Source organism: Dreissena polymorpha, chromosome 10 (genome assembly GCF_020536995.1).
Source record: "Dreissena polymorpha isolate Duluth1 chromosome 10, UMN_Dpol_1.0, whole genome shotgun sequence".
Taxonomy (NCBI): Eukaryota; Metazoa; Mollusca; class Bivalvia; order Myida; family Dreissenidae; genus Dreissena; species Dreissena polymorpha.
The window spans coordinates 9,800,532-9,822,331 of NC_068364.1; the positions used below are offsets into that span (position 1 = coordinate 9,800,532).

The 21,800-nt window shown below is 36.5% G+C and overlaps 1 protein-coding gene across 6 annotated transcripts in view; it reads left to right on the forward strand.

Moving 5' to 3' along the window:
• LOC127847486 (LIM domain-binding protein 3-like) overlaps positions 1-21,800 on the forward strand; it is a 55,097-nt gene that overhangs the window by 8,487 nt on the left and 24,810 nt on the right. For 5 of the 6 annotated variants that reach the window (XM_052379449.1, XM_052379448.1, XM_052379450.1 and 2 more), the window contains exon 2: positions 9,632-9,859. The exons of the other annotated variant lie outside the window; for it this stretch is intronic. In XM_052379449.1, the coding sequence (XP_052235409.1) occupies positions 9,761-9,859 (99 nt within the window). In that variant the 5' untranslated portion in view covers positions 9,632-9,760. The remainder of the gene's footprint in view (positions 1-9,631; positions 9,860-21,800) is intronic. 6 annotated transcript variants of the gene reach the window in all.

A 21,800-nucleotide genomic window follows, 5' to 3' on the forward strand; every position in this document is an offset into this window, starting at 1 on the left:
CGTTAAGGTTTTGAAATCTGCGTTTAGGTTTCGAAAAAGCGTTTTTTTCGGGGGCATATGCCTTCCGATGGAGGCAGCTCTTGCTGTTTTATCAGACACAGTCCACCCGTTTGCCATTGAAACATATGAAATTACTTGGTCTCAGATCATATATGCAAGTTCATGTACTAAATTCTTTTTTTATTAAATGGACTTAATCATTGAAAATTAAGAAAACGAAATCAAGTGCTTATGTACATAGGTGCGTTCGTGTATGTACACGTATAGGGTGCGTTCATGTGAATAAATAAGTGCATGCGTCCGTGCGTCTCTGTGCATTTTAGTGTTTTAGGGCGCGTAGGTTTATTTTCACATCTTCGACATTTAAACACATGAAGTGCTTGCACTTACAGTTCACATTCAAGTACGTTATTTATACATGTGGTCGGACTCAAACATACTTATAATGTGGTTATTACAAGTTTTATATCTCCCAACGTTTCTGTGGAGCATTATTCAGGTGTATATGCTATTTTCAACAGCATGTTTTTATTAAAACAATTTCGTGACAGTTTAAATATATTTGCCTGAGTAAAACAATAACCGTATTTCAGGACAAGAATAACTTTAATACTATTACTACAATTGTGAATTAGTACCTGCGAAATATCTGAGCTTGTGAGCAAGTAAAACTAACACCCGTGTGAATATGAATCAAATTGTCGTCAACTGTAAACCAATACGTTTTCTAATGTGCTAACACGCATGTTTTTTTCCGCATATTTATCATTTTTACTTTTTAAGTTAACCGGGTTTCGACTCATCATGCAGATTCCTTGAAATTGTGTATACAACTATGTTCAGCTATTAAAGTATGCAAGTACCACTCATTTACATCATCATGTTATACAACAACTGATGACTTTCCGATGCTGCCTTCCAACATCAATTTGAACCGCTGCCAAAGATACCGTGTGCTCCATTTGTTAGAAAAATAAGTAATATATGAACGCTATTGGCGCAATGCAGCATGTTTTCTTCTCTTGATTGTATTCGATCAATGATCGGATCGTGCGAACCTATCTGGCGGGTCTTATCAGTCGATATATCGCACGTGAAAGACCAGGTGTGGGCTGGAGATTTCAACTCATGTATTTGTGAAAGAAATGTGTTGTTATACACATATACAATGATTTGCCGTCGTGCGATACATCTACAATCGGGTTTCATTTTATATAAGGGTAGTTCTCCAAACGACGGTAATGCTCAAAGCAGCAATTCCAAGATAATAAACCCTGTTAATCTATTGGTCTGTACATCATTTATTAATGAGAACTAAATGATCGTTCTAAATGGCTATTTGTTATTAATGGTACATATTATTATATGAAAGATTTGCTAGCGTGTAATAAGTATAGCGTAAAATAGGCAATGAAATGGTGGTGGTGATGGTTATTATGATTACACTGATGCTGATAATGGTGTCGATGATGCTGATTAAAGAGATGGTGATGATGATATTGATAATGATGCCTTTTTCTAATGATGAATAGGATACTGATACATTAGATATTTGCAAAGATGAAAAATATTATGATAGTGATGATGTGTGTGTGTGTGTGGGTGGATGATGCTGCTGTTGTTGCTGATAATGAATATGCTTCTGCTGTTGAAGGTGGTGGCGGTGGTTGCGATGATGATGCTGATGATAATGATGATGTTGTTGTTGATGATGATGATGATGATGATGATGATGGTGGTGGTGATGGTGATGGTGATGGTGATGGTGATGATGATGATGATGATGATGATGATAATGATGATGATGATGATGAGGAGGAGGAGGAGGAGGAGGAGGAGGAGGTAGATGATGATGATGATGATGATGATGATCATAATAATGTTAAAGAGAACGATGATGATGGGAAATGATGGGGACGATTTTGACCAGGCTAGACTTATGAAAACTTCTTGTCAATAGATCCCCGACTGTAGAATTCTCTTCAGGAATGTATACCAATATGATTATATATGACGTCTGGGTTACCTTGAACAATTCTGCCTCTAAATTTTAGACAGTTTGATACCTATATAAATGCGGGGGAGGAATATTTGAAGGTAACCCAGACGTCATGTTAGTGTTAATGATTATTTTCTGAAAACGCTTGTAATTAAATGGAACGGTTTAGCGTGATGGTTTAACGTTTTATAGAAAACAAAATATATTTGTCAACGGGTCGGACTGGTAAGCTCAGTTGATAGAGCACTGGACTGCAAATCAAAGGATCGCGGACTCTATCCCCAAAGTGTGATAATGAAATCATTTCTACGGCATTTATTATTATTAATTTATCCATACTAAAAAACGTTTGGAAAGATAAATATTAAATATAAACGAACAAACAAAGCTAAATGCCAATTAAATTATGTGCGTTATAATTAAAGTCTTTTAGACACTAAGACACATAACTTCAATGGTACTTACATTTGCATTTGTTTAGATATAAATGGTGTTAAACAATTGCCTCAAATGAGTCAATGATTATGCTGTTGAATCTCAACATCGCATTTGATGATATATATAAGTGTATGCAGTTGAACATGATATAACGTTTACATTTAGACATTTTCCGATTCAACGTAGTTGTGTTACGAAATACTCGCGTTAGTTTCTTTTACATACATCTTTTCATATCAACAATACATTTGCTACACATACAGTGTTTGCATCAATTTATCTAGTCCATATGTGCATTACATTATCTGGTATTCGTAATCTTGTAATCAACCTCTCATGCATGCACGCAATGTTCACTCATTCACGCATGCACCGTGCACGTTCCATTCCATACCCTCCAGAAAACAGCTGATCATAGATAGATGCACTTAATTAATTTGCTTTCGTTCTTCCATATCAGCATCTTAAAACATGTAAAATGATAAAATATATTATATATTATATTAATCATTAGATGGACTAGATAAATCAGTATATATAGGAAAAATCATTTAGTGCATAATTAAAATTGCAAAAAGCACACTTGTTTATGTATTCAATAGTACTAGGAAGTCTTGAGATATGGACATTTTGTTTGAACTTGCAAAAGAACAACATTTAGTTAACTTGAATGCGTAGTTAATTTGCCAGATACACGTGCATAAAGATTATTATACACACAACGAAGAACTTATAAAAGGATCTTATGATAAAAACGAAAGATAAAAATGTATGTTTATCTTGTAATTGTCATTAATGTTGTACTAAGTATGTTACCTATACTGACCTAACATCCAAGAGACGTTTAGCAAATCGGTTTGAAGAATTTAAACAAGAACTAAATTATCTTTTCTTTCGTGTCTTATTATGTCTATGTTAAAATTTAATCAAATCTCGATTTACTTCAATGATTTCAAGCGTCATATTAATATAAATGCATTACATATATTGTGTTTCTTTACACGTGGTGTGTAAAAGAACGTGTCAGATCTTAAGTAGAAAAACAAAACCTTAGCAAAACTTGCAAATATGCCAATCTTTGCATCTGTCAAGAGTCTGGTATTAATGTAGACTATTGACAAGGTAAAAATGATAGTTTCTGTAACAGAACCGCAAGTAACATGATTTTGTCTGGAAGAACGCGTAAACAAATCATTCGCGATAATGTGGGCGTGCGTGTTGCGCGATTTTATCGCACAACGAACATGATGTGCATGAAATGTTCTTGTTTCTTGCGTTAAAGTTCCACGTGGTCGATAATTATATTGTAACACGAGTAAGTTGTTTACCTACATTTTTTTACAAATGTGTATGCAGACTCATTTTAAAAGAAAAGTTTGTATGCCCCATGTGACACGTTTTATCATTCTTCGTTAATCAAAATTGATTGTTCCATTAAAGATCCATAAGTACTGCACTATTCTATTAGGCCATTAAAAAACTTCATACGACAAAAAGTGCTATACGAAGGTTAATCACAATAAGAAGACTATAAAACAAGTAACTTTGGTGAAAAAAAAACACGTTTAAAATGCAAACATTCAGCAACTTTTTAGCATGTACAAATCTTTTCAGTACGACATTTTGTTTCGTTTTACGATGATCTCAAGTCAGGATCGGATTCATTCGGTTTGCTTTAATTTGCATAATAAGGAACGCACTTGCCTGTGCTTTTTATCCGGTCCGCGCGCTATTATAATTGATAACGGGCAACTTCAAAATCATGGGAACACCACATTTTTTGCTTGACGCTGTTCCAGTTAGTTATGTATTGCCCCACATACACTTTCTTTTTTGCACACTGTCTTTTTTGAGGTCTCGCTTAGAGCAGCAGGACGTCCTCGCTTGAGCTAATTAATTAAATAGCAAGATAAGTATTGATGCAAAGCATCAAAGGGCGTCGGGAATTTCAGTGTAAAAGGCACTCAATGAAGTTACATGGAACATTTTTTTTTCTACTGTAAATATTAATATATTGGCCGATTATATTAAACAAAATAGAAAAAGATACTGGTATTACCATAATCTATAAGTTTGTGTTATAACCCCCAAATAACCATTATTTATGATGTTGTGTTATAACCCCCAAATAACCATTATCTATGATTCTGTGTTGTGAGCCCAAAATATTTCATAGTTTATTTTATTAACATTGGTTTCCTTTTTTTACTGGCATCCGTGTGCAGTTTTCATTAATGGAACAGAACTGTGTAGGTTTTAAAAAAGTCTGCTACATCTTGTAAGCGTAATTTCATATTTTTCTCAACTTCAAGGGGAGATGATTCTGAACTTATGCTTACGTTGCTCATTTACGATAGGGGTTGAGTACTCATTGATATGAAAACACTGTAAAAGTTTGAAAATGATGAAGGAAAACTGTAAATTGCATGAAGAAGCTGCATTTCACAATACTTTGAAATTCAGTAAAAGATCATAATAGATTTATTGCTCCGATATTCATCATTTTCAATAGGGTTCGAGTAATACTGATATAAAAACACTTAACAAGTTTGGAAAGATATAGACGAAAGTTGTGAAATCTTTAAAACAAGTGGAAATTCTTTATTTTGCCAAATTTAATAGAATTTTTTTTGTGGACTTATTGTCCCGATGTTTCTCATTTTAAATGAGGTAAACATCCTCATTGATATGAAAACACTAAGTTTGGAAAGAATCTGATAAAAAATGTTGACATAATCACCTAACCAAGCAGTTTTTAGCTCGATTATTATATATGAAATATATATAGTGGAGCTATCCTACTCACCCCGACGTCTGCGTCTGCGTCTGCTTTAGCGTGAAAATTTTAAAGTTTTCGTACTAACCAAATTATTTTCATTGTCCATTGACATATTGCTTTCATATTTTGCATACTTGTTTACCAACATGACCCCAACCTATAAACAAAAGCAGACAACTCTATCAAGCATTTTTTCATAATTATGGTCCCTTTTCCACTTAGAATATGCAGCAAATGTTTAAGTTTGCGTACTACCCCAAATATTTTCAATGTCCCTTTACGTATTGCTTTCATATTTTGCATACTTGTTTACCATCATGACCCCAATCTTTAAACAAGAGCAGACATCTGTATCAAGTATTATGACAGAATTATTGCCCCTTTTATACTTAGAATATGCATATTATTGATATATCTATGTTATAGTTTGCGTACTACCCCAAATATTTCCTATATCCTTTGACATAATGCTTTTATATTTTGCATACTTGTTTACCAACATTACCCCAACCTATAAACAAGAGCAGACAACTCTATCAAGCCTTTTTTCATAATTATGGCCCCTTTTCAACTTAGAATATGCAGCAAATGTTAAAGTTTGCGTACTACCCCAAATATTTCCTGTGTCCCTTGACATATTGCTTTCATATTTTGCATACTTGTTTACCAACATGACCCCAACCTACAAACAAGAGCTGACAACGGTATCAAGCATTTTGACAGAATTATTGCCCCTTTTATACTTAGAATATGCATATGATTGATAAATCTATGTTAAAGTTTGCGTACTGCTCCAAATATTTCCTATATCCTTTGACATATTGCTTTTATATTTTGCATACTTCTTTACCAACATGACCCTAACCTATAAACAAGAGCAGACAACTGTATCAAGCATTTTGACATAATTATGGCCCCTTTTATACTTAGATAAATGAACATTTTGCTTAAATTGCCATAACTTCTTTATTTATGATCAGATTTTATTAATACTTTGACAAAACAACACTAACCTGAATACCACAATGGACTCCACCCAAACAATACCCCACGCCCCAACCCAGAATTCCTGCCCCCCCACCCCATCCCCCCAAAAAACTTATATATTTTTTTATTTTTGAAAGATCATCTTATCTAATAAATGACCACACCCCACATTGTTACCCCCTCTCACCCCCTACCCCCCCCCCCTTTTTTTTTGATTTCCTTTTTTTTTTGAAAGATCGTCTAATAAATGACCACACCCCACATTATACCCCTCTCTCAACCCCCTACCCCCCCCCCCCCCCCAAAAAAAAAAAATGTTTTTTTTTTCCTTTTTTTTTGAAAGATCGTCTAAGTAATTATTGAATATGAACAATTTCCCCATGATGGCTTACGTTATACTGTCAAGCACTCGAATAGTCGAGCGCACTGTCCTCTGACAGCTCGTGTTCACCTTTATTTTTAAATTCAAAGAGACATAATTCTGGACTTATGGTCCGATATTGCTCATATAGAGTTTGGGTTGGTTCCTCATTGATAAAAAACCTGTGCAAGTTTGAGAACAATCGGATGAAAATTTTGGATTTCCAACAACGATTTCAAAATTTCTCAAATTCTAAGGAAGATAACTATGGACGTAATGGTCGGATAATGCTAAAGGGCCCATACCACCTGGATAGTAATACGTGTCGCGCTTCGCGCTCTATATGTGGTTCTTAAAAAGAAACTCCGAGGAGTGCTTGACTCTAGGGAAACGGGTTGCTGGGACACAGCATTTCCTTGATAAGCGGCTACTTCCTTTATCGCAACTCATTGTTACAATCAATAATACGTGTCGCTTTTCGCGCTCTATATGTGGAAGGGATAGTACTTAGGGCCTATGATAGACAACCATAAAAATACATGGATAATAGATGTGTTTTTTGCATTTATTTGTTAATATAAAAACACGTGAGATATTTAAGTGATGTAAGAAATTTTAATTAACGTTGTCACTACGCGGCATCCATTAATTTTTATAAAAATGTCCAATTGTAGTAAAATGGATTTTAAACTGTCTACATAAAATAAAGCTTTATTATATTTATTAACCTGACTGAAAAAAATTGTAAGCCGCCGAACTGTTCCGTTCGTGCCGGAACCCGGGATTGAACCGGGGGCCTTTAGATGATTGTTGCGTAAACAACTTCAGTCTAACGCTCTCCCAACTGAACTATTCCGGCTGACATCATTTAGGAACTGTTATTTGGTGGAGTTGTGTATAGCGATCGTTATTATATGTCTATTAATAAACTAATACATTGTACGTTTTCGTACCACTACGCCTTCCAATAAACTTGCTTGCGCGATAGGTCGTCAAATATCGTACTACATTTGGTTCTCCACTAAATAAGCAAATTAGGAAAACCACAAAATAAATATATTTTGATTATGTTTTGTTTTTATACAAAACCAGAAAGTTTCGCGTATTAGCCCAGTCCTGTGATCTTTCTCCTGTGATCAGCTGTGGATCAGTTATTAATTAAAACAATTAGCTTCGCATTATTGGCAATAACTGTTGTAATAAATGTAATAGGCACAAATGCAGTACTTATTTACACTAATTTACACAAAAAATCACCACTATGCAAGGTATTCTTAAAACAAAAATATATACATCGATCCGTAAAATAACTTCTCCTCCCATAAGCGAAAAAAAATGCATAACATACTTGTCGCCGATCTCCAGAGCGACGCCAATGATTATTTATGAGAACTACGTCATGTGTCCGACTCTTCCCGAAGCGAATCTCGCGTTCGTTCGTAAATGTGCGGATATTGTCGCGGGAAATTCGAATATATTGTCCACACAAAACTAAAAACGAGCATTTTGTATCTCGTCACATGAATGTTACCAAAACCACATCTAACGTTGAAATTTCGCCTATTGCTTTAAGGAACATTGTTTTGTTATCCGTTAGCATTATTTTACGAAGTATTCGTTGATTTTGAGTGTTTATGGAACTTAAGCATAAATAATACTTACTAAATAGCTTCGATACTTCAACACTAAGCACACTCACACGACCTAACCTCATCTTGACATTGACATTGACCTTAGCTTGAACTAAGACTAAGACTTACTTGAACGCAGCGTCTTGTTCTTTATTATCAAACACTGTAGGTGTCAGTTTGGTGTCAGATTTTTGTATGTGTAACATGGACCGCATGGATATATATCCACGAGAACATACAGAGGGAACAAATTAGTTTTCTCCTAGCACTTGAATGTTCTTATATTCGTTTTTTGTTCTTCATCTTTGAAACCTCATAAAAAACTTTGTCCCGTTTCTTTGGAACTCTTCCCACCTCTTGCGAAAATAATTGATTGCGTATTCCGTGATACACATCTTGAATCCACAAGGATCATAATATCGCATATTTATAAAGCTGTCGGTCGATATCGGCCTCAGTCGGAGCTGTTGTTGTTTTTCCTTATCTACATCATATCAGAGGTGTTTTACAACTTTGTAAGATTCGTTTCTTGCTTGAATGCATGTTCGTATCCTGTTTTAAAATAATACCTGATTGTGGTTTTGTTGCTTGAAGTAACATGTGATTTACTTGCACTTTATTAATTTTTTTGGAATTCATCTTGTTAATCCCGATTGCACTACCACGGGCAGTTTTGTTCAAGAAGTTTATGATTGTATTAAAAACAGCAAAAGAGAAAAAACACAATCGTCTTATTTATGTTATTTATTTTTCAAATGTTAGAGCGTACATGATACACAATACATTTTAAATGCATGAACTAGAAAGAAAATATTTCGCATGATTAGTGTAACTCATTGACATAAAAGTGTAGTTTTTAGACCTAAGCTTCAGGGTCCCGTTGTATCAAATATTTAAAGGTTTGATCGAACCTGTTGTTTGTTACAAGCAGTCATTGGGAAGCAATATGTTTCTAAATCAAAGAGCAAGTTGAAGTTATCAAAATAACCAATGTCATTAACGAATAACAAACACAATCTAGTGGCTCGTAGTAATAATTTTAATTCAAAATTGTTATTGTTATTTTCATAAAACGTAGGGGGCCATAGATACCATTTAAACATCAATATATTAATTCTAACAATGTATATACCAGATTTATGCTGCTACGCTCATCTTAGCCAAAACAGCAGTTTATATGTTTCCAAGACTGATTGTTTACGTTATGTACACCAATAACAGCGCATTCGAACTTACGGGTAGAAACGCGCATTAATGGCTTTTATCCAGAACGCCATAAGACACAAACATCATCTAAGCAGCATTTCTGCAAACCAAATCTGAAAAGGACTGCTTCAAAATTGTTTGTGTTAACAAGCTTAAATAATTTTTAACGGTTTTGTGAGATTAGATTCGAAACTGCGGTTTTTGACATATTTTTGTAATATTTTTTGCAGACGGCATTATGTGAAGAACTTTATCCAGTGAGAGTGGTTGCAGAAGTGTTATCGCGAAAAAGCAAACAGCTTTTTGGATAAAGTTTCGGATTTAAGACCAGCGCACAAAATAGTTTTTTGAAAGCCAAGATGGTCACCGGTCATAAGTTGACCCTGACAATAAAAGGTGGGTCGCCTTGGGGCTTCCGGTTGCAAGGCGGAGGGAATTTCCCGCTCGAGGTCGCAAAGGTGAGTTCAGTATTCAAAAATTATATGCGTCGTTTTATTGACATCTTTTCCGCTTAAAACATTCGCGAGGTAATGGTGCAAAATAATGTTGTAATATAAGATTTTTACGTAGCACGTTTGTTTATTTTGAAAAGTGGAAATCCAAATGAACCTTTGCGGCTTGAAACATATCATGTTAGTACATTAATTGGAAATGTGATTCGAAAGGGATGTATGTTGTGTTTGTATATAATTGATGTATGTTGTGTTTGTATATAATGTATGTATGTTGTGTTTGTATATAGGGATGTATGTTGTGTTTGTATATAATTTCCGTTGGTTTGCTTCTAAAGGTCGTCATGAAAATGCAGTTCTTTGTTAAATATTGTTCTGTGCATGTTTAGGGTACATGAATTTGTGAGTTTATATGCGTTATCTAACTTGCATTTATGTGTATTCATAGCTAAAATATTTGTTAAGCCCGACAATGTCATTTTGTCACAACTTCTTTCTTACGTGCGAAATTTAATTGTGCGTGTTCAAAATGATTTGCAGCTAAAACTTTTAGTATAATCCCGAAATGAGGGACCCATGCAGCAATCTTGTTATCTTATATTCTATGTTAGATATACCATACAACTTATTTGTAACATTCGACGTCTTCCATCTGCCATCAATACACTGAGGCACATTAGAGCAATAAGGCTGTACATGCATAGACACATTAGAGCAATAAGGCTGTACATGCATAGACACGTTAGAGCAATAAGGCTGTACATGCATAGACACATTAGAGCAATAAGGCTGTACATGCATAGACACATATTATCGGTATGAAAGCTCTTGCTATTAGATTAGCCCGGTGCTCTACCCCGGCTTAATAATTGACGCACGTGTAACCCATCAATATTATCGCCTGATGTTATAGTGATTTCTTCGTTGATGTAGATAATGATGGGCCGTTGTCGTTCTATTGATCGCTGATTTGTACAATATGGCAGGATTAAGTATGCTTTCTTGCATCATTGTTACAGTGTGTGGTATAAACTGATTCTTGGTGTTAATGGTGGCTTTTTTTAAAATCCACCATGTACATACAATTACAAGAAAAAACAAACATTGTAAGTTCTGTTACTTCTTTTAGATTACTGACATGTGTGGACTATAATCCAGGCGATTCAACAGTACACTAAACAATTGTATTTTACATAACTTTATCCACTGCAAAAAATACTGACTTATTCGATGACAATTGTACATGTCTTAGACACATCTAGGGTCGTAACCAGTAGCCGCACTTATATAGTTTCAAGTGTTCCATATAGTAAAGTATTTCACTTTATCATAAACAGTATAATTGTTCATTTAATGCAATAAACTTGTAAAAATGTATAGGCTAATATTTAATAATAAAAAAACTATTTTTTATCATTAGTATACACTATTTATGTATGATATAATAATTATGGTACTCAACTGATGTCGTTTGTTTGTTTGATTGTGTTGAGTTGTTATTATTTTCTCGCTTTCACACTATATCAGTAAAATCACGACAATCGGTTAAGCATCTTAGGCTTGTCCTTGTTTTCCTGTTGTGTCAGGACTAGGTGCACGTGGTCCCCGTGGCGTAATGGATTGCGACCTTGGTTTCGATCCTCACTTTTGGAGCGTTCATTCGATCTCGCGCAAAGACACCAAGAACTGGTTCGACGCAGTGAATGGACTCGAGAGCGTTTCTGTTTCGATGCAATCGAGATAAACTATATAGGTTTAAACTACGTATACTTATTTATGCCAGTAACGGACAAATGCCTATTTCAATCACTACGCACACATGCTATGTGGCCGGGCAGGAGACCGAACCGCGATCATTGGATTTATTAGTCCAGCTATGACATATGTCTTCTAAATAAGAAAATCCCACATACTGTGTTATGATTAATCGATTACGCAGTCACTTTTGGGCCATATTATTCAATTATTATTATGTGTACTTATGCCAAAACTTTACTGAAGAGGTCTAAATAATTATCATAACGGGCTGTAATTCTGACAATAACAGCTCGAATACCAGTGCAACCGTATGACGATAATTATGAATGCTTATTAAATATTAAGGAATATTTTTGTTGCTCAATATTTTTTAATAGATGTTGAAATACTCGTTTTGTTGTGCTTTTAATATTGAACTTCACGTCAATATTTTTTACGCGATGTTTTAAAAATACATTTATATCGAAATAGAATACACGAGATAAAGAAATTATGATATTGAAAGCGCAAATAAAACGCTGTTTTATAGCAAAGTATCATGGAGTGTGCTCTGGGCATATTCTTCTCAACAATCCCGACATTTTGCAGTAAGTATTATCAGAGGGGGTATCACGTGAAAAACAAGATGGCGACGTCCATTCCGAGGCAGGTAATTTTCGTCGTTTTATACCCTTTATAACTTGTATTTTTTTTATTCCCCTCACTTTCCAGCAATATTAGTAAGAAAGTTACTGGCTTTTATTTCATAGTAATAATCGCTCTTTATATCGACTTTACTCGGTGCGAAATTTCTTAGCGGGATTACCTACCGGGCAATTTAGGACTCCACTAAGAAAATTTGCGGGGAGTAAAGTCGAGATATAAAGCGAATTTAAATACGAAATAAACGCTAATCACCTTTTTACTGATATGGCTGGAAAGTGAGCGCCATTTAAAAAATAAATAGAAGTAATAAAGGGTATAAAACGGCGAAAAATAACTGTCTCGGTATGAACGTCGCCATCTTGACTATCACGTGATTATCAACTCTGATTATACCTTGCTGAATACATCAAATGAGTCACGTTTCGGGAAAACTGGACTGAATTCATACGCGTAAAGCTTGTCCTAGATGAGACTGTAGTCCGCACATGCTAATCAGGAACGACAACTTCCGCTGATGGGGTATTTTTCGATCAAAGGAAGTCTCTTTTTAACGAAAATCAAGGTAAGGACAGAAAGTAAAGCCCGCACAGGCTAATATGGGGCAACACTTTACTGTCATGCTATAAGAACAGCTTTCCAAGAACGATGCTCAAATGAAAAGCTTGTTTAAAAACCGTTGCTTTGTTTAGAGCATGGACAAGTTCCCATTTGATTTATTGGTTTGGGTGACAAAATGATGTGTGTTTTTTAAATTATGATGTGTAAGATCTATGTAGATAAGTGATGAAGATGTGATCGTTGATATTGTTATGTCTGATTGATTTTGATAGAACGAAGAGAATTGGAAGAATAAGGATGATGTTCTGTCGTGTTTACATGTGTCATGTTCTGGGGCGGGGTATATGTTAACAGCTAAGTGAAGTTGTTATGGGGTGATCTTTTTTTTTTCTTCAGGGTTTGTTACTGCTAACACAGGGACAGAAGATAATATGAAGATTGTGATGGGAAAGTTCATAATGATAATGATTTTAGATGATAATTGTGATGGTGATGATTATGATGGTGATGGTAATGGCGATGATATTGGCGATGGTGGTTGCGATGGTTGTGGTGGTGGTAGTGATGCTATTGATGATGATGATGATGATGATGATGATGATGATGATGATGATGATGATGAGGATAATGGTTGTGGTGGTGGTGATGATGATGATGACGTTGCCGATTATGATGATGATGATGATGGTGGTGGTGGTGCTGATGGTGCTGATGTTGTTTCTGTTGCTGTTGCTGCTGCTGCTGCTGATGATGATGATGATGACGACGATGGTGATTACGATGGTGATGACTTTTGTGAAAATGACGATGGTGATAGTAATAGTGGTGATGGTGATAGTGGTGCTGGTAACATTGATGATAATTACGCTGAAAAGCTTGATGAAAAATGATAGTGTGCTCATGCTGCTGATGATGATACCGGGACCTGTCACTGAGGTTGGTTGCTGTACATGACGACGGTTGTGTATTTTTCTCCAGTTTTAATGCATGTTAACCTTTACATCGGGAGACACGGGCGATTTGGATTACATTCAAGTACTAAACCTTGTGCTTTATGGTTACCATGGTAACGGCATACAAATATATCGAGAAAATATATTACTACCAGAGGTAAATACCTGGCTTGATAAACTCGTGCTTATGACATATTTTGCTGATATTACAACAAATTGTTTTCGCTTTTGATACATTGCAGTCGTTCTGTGAAAATTGTTTACTGCCAGTCACAGAATACATTCGTATATCTAGCTCGGAACTAATTGTGCTTTACTTCATCCACGTCTGCGCTTTTGAGCTCTGAAGAATATGTAACGGTGTGAAAACTGTTTCTGACGATGCGAAAAGAACACAAAGAAAGATGAATCTAATTAGTAGCGCGTAATTGATGTTTGATTGACGAGCCCAACACTTGACAGGACTACCCTGTATCTTATAAAAACGAATTGGTGTATTTTATGGGTCAACTTAAAAGCACATGTGCAAAATCAGGATCGGAATAAACATTTCCAGTCTATGACAGTGTATACATTACAAAGTAGTCATACACTTGAAATTTACAATATTAAAATACCTCTGAATCGCTCCATATTAACTGACTTTAATTGTACATCTGCGCTTTTTCTAATCCTATCTCAATAATTTTGCTAAAGATGTGACCGCTTTTCAATGTAGAGTCTCAATTCCAGAATTCTATAACACAATTAGTACGACGTGTTAAATATTACGAAATGCGGCGTAGGGAATATGGTTTATTATTTCATTCCCCACAGTTTTCAGTTTTATGTTTAGATTAAATTATTTAGCAACAGCTTCTATTTTCACAAAACGGTCTGCGATAACTGTTATATTTTCGACTTAATATAAGATTGTTTTCAATACTTGTGATGGCTAAATTTTCTTTTTTTTTATTCTTGTTAATTTTAGTTCACCGCACAACATGCTAATAGTAAGCTATTGCGATTACCGTTTTCTGAACTCTTTAGAAGTTGCATTTTTAAGTCCAGTTTTTGTGAAACTTTGAGAGTTTTTCTAATGATATCTCAGCCCAATAAGGATGCGATTTCGGGAAATAGTAAAAAATAGATGCAGGCATAGGGCAGGTTTTAGACGGTCGGTATAGGCTAGCGTCAGGTGACGCGTTCATTTGGATCTCTGATGTACAGGCAAGAGTAAGTTTCCAGATTTTCAAATAAGCAAACATAATGTTTTGCATCCCGAATACGCCTAGCTACAAATCCGATTTCTATTGTTTCGCACGTTCTGTAAGAGGACGACTTGTGCTTAAATCTCTTGGTATCAAATCACGTAATTTTCGAAACGTGCACATTAACTATTTATTCGTATGATGATGATACAGTTCTTGAGCTTGATATATATACAGTTGAGCCGCGCTCTGGGAAAACGGGTCTTAATGCATGTGCGTAAAGTGTCGAACCATATTAGTATGTGAAGTCTTTGTCGTTCAAAGAAAGTCTCTTCCTTTAGAAAAACCAGTTAAGGCAAAAATTGTATAACCCTGAAAAGCCTGTGCAGACTGCACATGGTAATCTGGGTAGACACTCTACGCACACGAATTTAAAACATGTTTTTTTCCAGACCGACGCTTAACTGTCTTTAAAACGTTCTCCTTTGTCGCGATTTTGGCGCGTTAACGTAACGTCGCGCCAATTTATGTAACGTTGTTTTTTAAGTAACGTCATATCCTATTATTATGTTATTGTTAGTTTAAATAAAGGAACGAACCTGAACACAACGTCTTATTACTTACAAAGTCTTTACATTTTGGTGCCGTGACTATTACACTAGAAGTACGATGAATGGCTAGATTGAACTTTACCGATACGCAGTTGTTTACCACTATTGACAAAGCGGGGGTTTGGGGGCGGTTTCCCCCGATACTAAGGAAATATATAGGATAAAAAGGATTATAAGATATTGCGTTAGTTGTTATGTGTTAGGTGTTAAGGGTTATTGTTACGGTGCGCTGTTTTATGTTAAGTGTTGCGTACCGGTAAAGTTCAATCGTCGCCGATGAATTTACAGAAGTTACGATCAAATAGAGGATGTACTAAACGCACAATCGCTATTTTGCTTGAAAAAATCGACGAAAAAAAAGAGAATGGAACGCGGATAGAAATCAACTCACTTCTGAAAAATTTGGAGACAAAAGTGGAAATGCTAGAGACACTTAACGAAAAAATATTATCAAACACGGAAACTGAAGAAATTGAAGATGAAATTGTTGAAACAGACATTTATATGATGGATTTATGCATGAAATTAGACACACTTATTGCCGACCGTGATCAACGGGATACGAGCATAGTGAGTCAGCAGCCGACATTGCATCCCATGGATACGCAGCGTGGTCGAAGGGATACGGGTGTAGGAGGTCAACAGACGACATTTCATCCCTTAGCACAGCGTGATCAACGGGATACGAGCATAGGGAGTCTGCAGCTGACATTTCATCACATGGATTCGCAGCGTGGTCGAGCGGATACGGGTTCAGGATGTCAACAGACGACATTTCATCCCTTAGAACAGCGTGATCAAGCGTATACGAGGTTGGACATTCAGCAGACTGCATTTCATCCCGACGATACACCATTTACACTGGAGAACAGAAATAAACATGCGTTACATTATCCAGTCGATACCTTTCATCTGACAGCCGTGCAGCACGAGAGGGCGCCTTGCAGCTTCCAGTTCCTGAGGGAAGGATACGACGGCTTCCGGGCGACACACGATAGACGGTCCCCGTATCCGCACGGAGAGTACCTCGACCGGACAAGATCGGAGTACCGGCAATCAAACCAACACAACTCTCACGTAAACATCGCAACTGAATTCCCTTTCGTAAGCGGCCTTTCGAACAGGGTCGGCGTACCGGAAACACCCACAGCCATTTTCCGGCCTATGACCAACAGGATGTCGCCGCCTGGTACTGGCTACGAGCAACCCGCTTGATTTCACTTCAATGGCGTATACCCGACGCTCCATCACCACCCCACCGCCGCCCACCCGCAGCCACATCATACACATTCAATTTACCGGAACAGCTTCTCACACAAAGGCCGCTACGCAAACGTAAACCTTGCGACTCCCTTGTGGCCTAATTATGGCGGAATCTCAGAACGCCCGGAACTGCCATATCATAGCGGTGGTGACGGCGACCACGAGCGACCGCGGAACTTCGGTGATCCGGCGGCAACCGCATCGAGCGACCAGACCAGCGTCTCCTCTGCAGAGATGAAGAGCGAGCGGACAGACGGCGGATTGGAAACTGAGACGATCTCAGTTTCGTGGTCGCCGTCGCCGCAGAGTTTTCAGGGGGGCAAGCTCCCAGCCACGTGACACGAGCATGTCCGATTTCAGCTCGTCGTCCGACTCCAAGCACTCGTCCGGCTCCGAGAGCGAAGATCATAAGCCGAACGTGTTGTCCGAAAAGTCCGATAGTCCAACGGTCAGCTCTACGGTGACCGTTTCTCACCAAGATTCCCGCGGGTCACCGCCTGCGCAGCGTAAGCCTTACCACCACCCGAGCGCCGGAGCCGCGTCCGTCGGCTTCGGCTTCCGGTACACAATGTTCGCGGATGTTAACATGAACATGTACCCGCATGCACAGAGAGCACCGGTGGAGCAGACGTACGAGACGGCCGCCAAGTTGCTTTTCATGTACGTGAAATGGACACACAACAAGGCCAATCGTAAAACTCTATCCGTTAGAAGTGCTATGTGGAAGCGAAACCGAGAGAAACTAGTGATGAACATTGTGATTAAACATGTGAGAAACAGCGCGATAAACTGTTGATCAACAATTTGTTTAACATGTGATTGAAACATATGTGATACAAAGTTAACTTTTAAAGACAGTGCAATCTAATCTGGGGTTTAGGTGATTAACTGATACTTTTAGGGTAACTGAAATAATTATTTTTCTAATTATTTGTACTTCAAGTATTTTTGTATGATTAACATTTTGATCAGACTCATTGATACATGTTGCTTAATCATTTTGAGGCCCCCAGAATGTCGCGATTTTGGCGCGTTAACGTAACGTCGCGCCAATTTATGTAACGTTGTTTTTTAAGTAACGTCATATCCTATTATTATGTTATTGTTAGTTTAAATAAAGGAACGAACCTGAACACTACGTCTTATTACTTAATAAGTCTTTACATCTTTGAACCTGGTAGATCCATTGAAAGTTCAAGATCACTCGAGTTCATCATTACCGCGTTATCCAGGGTCGGTATCGTTCCTGATAAGTGCCTGTTGGCAAATAGAGTGAAATCTGGGATTAACGCGTACATCGCCTTCCCGTGAGAATAAGATAATAAGCTTGTTTACCGATGTTAAACACTGATAATAGTATATTACTATGTATTACTATCAAGTTTACATGGTTTATGTTTTATTGGTAAATACCACCCGGTAAATATTACTCTACCTGTTATTCGACTTTTTATCATCTCTTAGAGATTCGCTAAAAGTATCCAGCATTAACCAAAGGCATGTGATGGCATGAATTCCGATGTGAGAATTTGCACCAACAGTGATAGGTCCCGGGTTCGAGCCCCATTCTGAGTACTAGCCCTGAAAGCTATGGATCACGGGTTCAAGCCTGTGTCTTACCACTTGCCCAGGAAGGAGGGATCCCGGTTGCGAAGATATAAATCCCGCATTCTCGGGTCCGGCGCTAAGACTAGGACTTGGATCAGGGTCCGTTCCCTTAAATGATAAGTACTTAAACCGGGATTTGAGCCCGGGTCCCATGGCTTACATGGCAAGTGCTCAGACAGGGCTCGCACCGGGGATCTATAGCTAACAGGAATAGTGCTCAGACCGGCGCTCGAACCCGAGCACCTAGTAGTATAAGGGGTACTCATTGTGATAAAACGGTAAAGATGAAACGGCCGATCTGATTGGTTAAACTTAAAGTATTGGCCTCAACTTAGTTAGTTGGTCTCACAAGTTATTTAGTTGAGGCAACAACTAATAAGTTGTGGGAACAAGTTATGAAGTTGTCGCCACAAGTTTCTAAGCTGAGGCCTCAACTTAATAAGTTGTTCCCACACGTTATTAAGTTGAAGGAATAACTTAATAAGTTAAATGAACACATTACTAAGTTGAGGCCATAACTTAATAAGGTTTGGGAACAAGTTATGAAGTTGTGGCCACAAGTAACTAAGCTGAGGTTGCAACTTTATAAGTTGTGGGGACAGCGTACTTAGTTGTTTCCACAAGTTCTTTTAAAAGTTGTTTCCAGAAGTTATTAAGTTGAAACCACAACGTATGAAGTTGTTCCCTCAACTTTATAAGTTGTTCCCACAAGTTACTAAGTTGTGGCCACAATATAAATAAGGAATTGCTGTTGCAACCTCTGTGCCACCGTGTAAAACATAAAAACACGCATTGCTTCGCTATATGTAATGGAAAACAGTGAAATAATTTATTCTATTGAAACAAAATCTATTACAATTAGCTGTCCAATTTTCCGAAACATCACATAAATGCAAGTCTAAATGACGAGGATACATTTTATAGCAGATTTATTATAATTCCATACGAACATGCTCCATCATGAGACACTTTTAAAAATGTTAAAATAAATATTTATTTGATTTTGTTTAAGAAATGTTTACCAAAAATACGTCTCCTGAAAACTTGTGTTTTTGTAAGTTCGGCATTTTAAATAGGGACCATCGATATGTATTTGGAAACAGACGAAGTATTATTGGCGTCGCACTGAAGTGCGGCGATCGTATGTAATACTTTTTTTTTTCGCTTATGGGAGGAGAAGTTATTTTACGGATCAATGTATATATTTTTGTTGTCAGAATATCTTGAATAGTGGTGATTTTTGTGTGTAAATTAGTGTAAATAAGTACTGCATTTGTGCCTATTACATTTACTACAACATTTATTGCCAATAATGCAAAGCTAATTCTTTTAATTAATAACTAAGCAATAATAAATGATCACAGGGACTGGGCAAATACGCGAACCGGTGAAACTTTCTGCTTTTATATAAAAACAAAACATAATCAAAATATATTTATTTTGTGGTTTTTCTAACAATAGCGCATACTTTTGCTGTTCGAGTTTTGGTTAACGCGTATTTTCTTCAATTTAACAAGACGACAGCGATAATCACTAATTCTATGTTTAAACGGACAATTCAGTTGGAAAAAAGTCATTTTTTGAACTTCAATATATAGTATATTTAATAACACCATAATTCTAACGCACATTTGGTAGATATTTTCCCAAAGTTTCATCAGCTACATTTCAATATTTTTCAAGATATGTTAGTTTAAATGAATAAACCTATTTATTTTATGCTTTCCGGTGGTTTATAGAGAAATATCAGTGAATTAAAACTGATAATTTCACTGTTTTAAACAATGAAAATTATCAGTGAAAATTATCGATAATTTTCACTGTTTATGTTAAATGACGTCATTTTTTTGACGAAATGACGTCATTTTCCCAGCGAAATTCTTTAGTTAAACTTTTTAACAATGTATATAAACTGTGAAAAAAGCTTAAAATAAAAAGAAAATTTGTTGGGTTCGGTGGATTATCGATTTTAATTCACTCGTGATCATATAAATATATATTTTCACTCGTGGCTGCGCCACTCGTGAAAATATTATATTCTCTGATCACTCGTGAATTAAAAGTGATAATCCACCGAATCCAACAAATATCCTCTATATATCTGCTTTTTCATAAAACTATGTTGACCCAAACAACAATTATTTGATTTTTTTTAATGCATGACAAGAATCAATAAAAGTGGTATGTTTTATTTAATAAAGTCATATAGAAGTTAAGGAAAACAACTTACGTTAGGAGCTTGCCTTAACAACTTACGTTAGGAGCTTGCCTTTTAGAGAAATAAAAAACAAAAAAGTTCAGGCTTTTTTTAATTAACTACTCAACACACCACATACTTTGAGGTAATATATCTTTAAAATAATAAATGTACAACTTTAAACTGCACAGGCAACAGTAAACAGTACTTCAGTATTCCTACAAACATCTGTCTAGGGCATATTATCTTAGTATATCACTTGAATGACTGAAACTCAATTTTGTTATTGTCCCGTCCATTACCCACAACTGCCCCGTCCATTAGAAAACCTTTGTAACAGAAAAACAATGCACCCATTCAAACAATTTACCAAAAATACCCACCGGAATCAAACTAGTAAAGTAAATTACGAGTATAATACTGCAGATAAAGGTATTGATACCAATTTAAAACTATGTACAACAACATTATTATAACTGTTTAATAAAACATCGCCACAGTCTGGGCTAAAATAACAAACAATCAAATATTGAACTAGTCAAACATGTTCCAACTGTTTTAGAACAATATATGACTTTTAAAGACTAAAACAGCTATAATACAAAATAATAAACTCCATGTGACAATGGTTCTTCAGATCGATTATGTCTGTCCTGTACATTACCATACAGGTATAATTGCAATAGCATAAGCTTTGGTCATTGTCATACCAACATGTTATCCAAATCATTTGAAACAAGGATATCAGCAAAACTGATGGTCGCTCCCCAATAATGCTTTGTCAATATATGGGTTAATTGTGTGGAAAAAAAGTGTGACCTTGAGAAAATATTATTAGCCTCAGTGACTTTGACCCCAGGGACCCCAAACCTCATCAGAAGGTAGAGGTCCATGCAAGTTACCTACATGCCAAATATATAAGAGATCGGTCAAATATTGAAGGCGCTATGAGAAACTGTAACCAAAGTGTAACCTTGAGAAAATCTATTAATAGCCTTAGTGACCATGACCCCAGTGATGTCAAACTTCATCAAGAGGTAGAGGTCCATGCAAGGTACCTTCATGCCAAATATTCAAGAGATCGGTCAAATATTGAAGGCGCTATGAGAAACTGTAACAAAGATGTGACGGAAGAATCTATTATTAGCCTTGGTGTAATAAAAG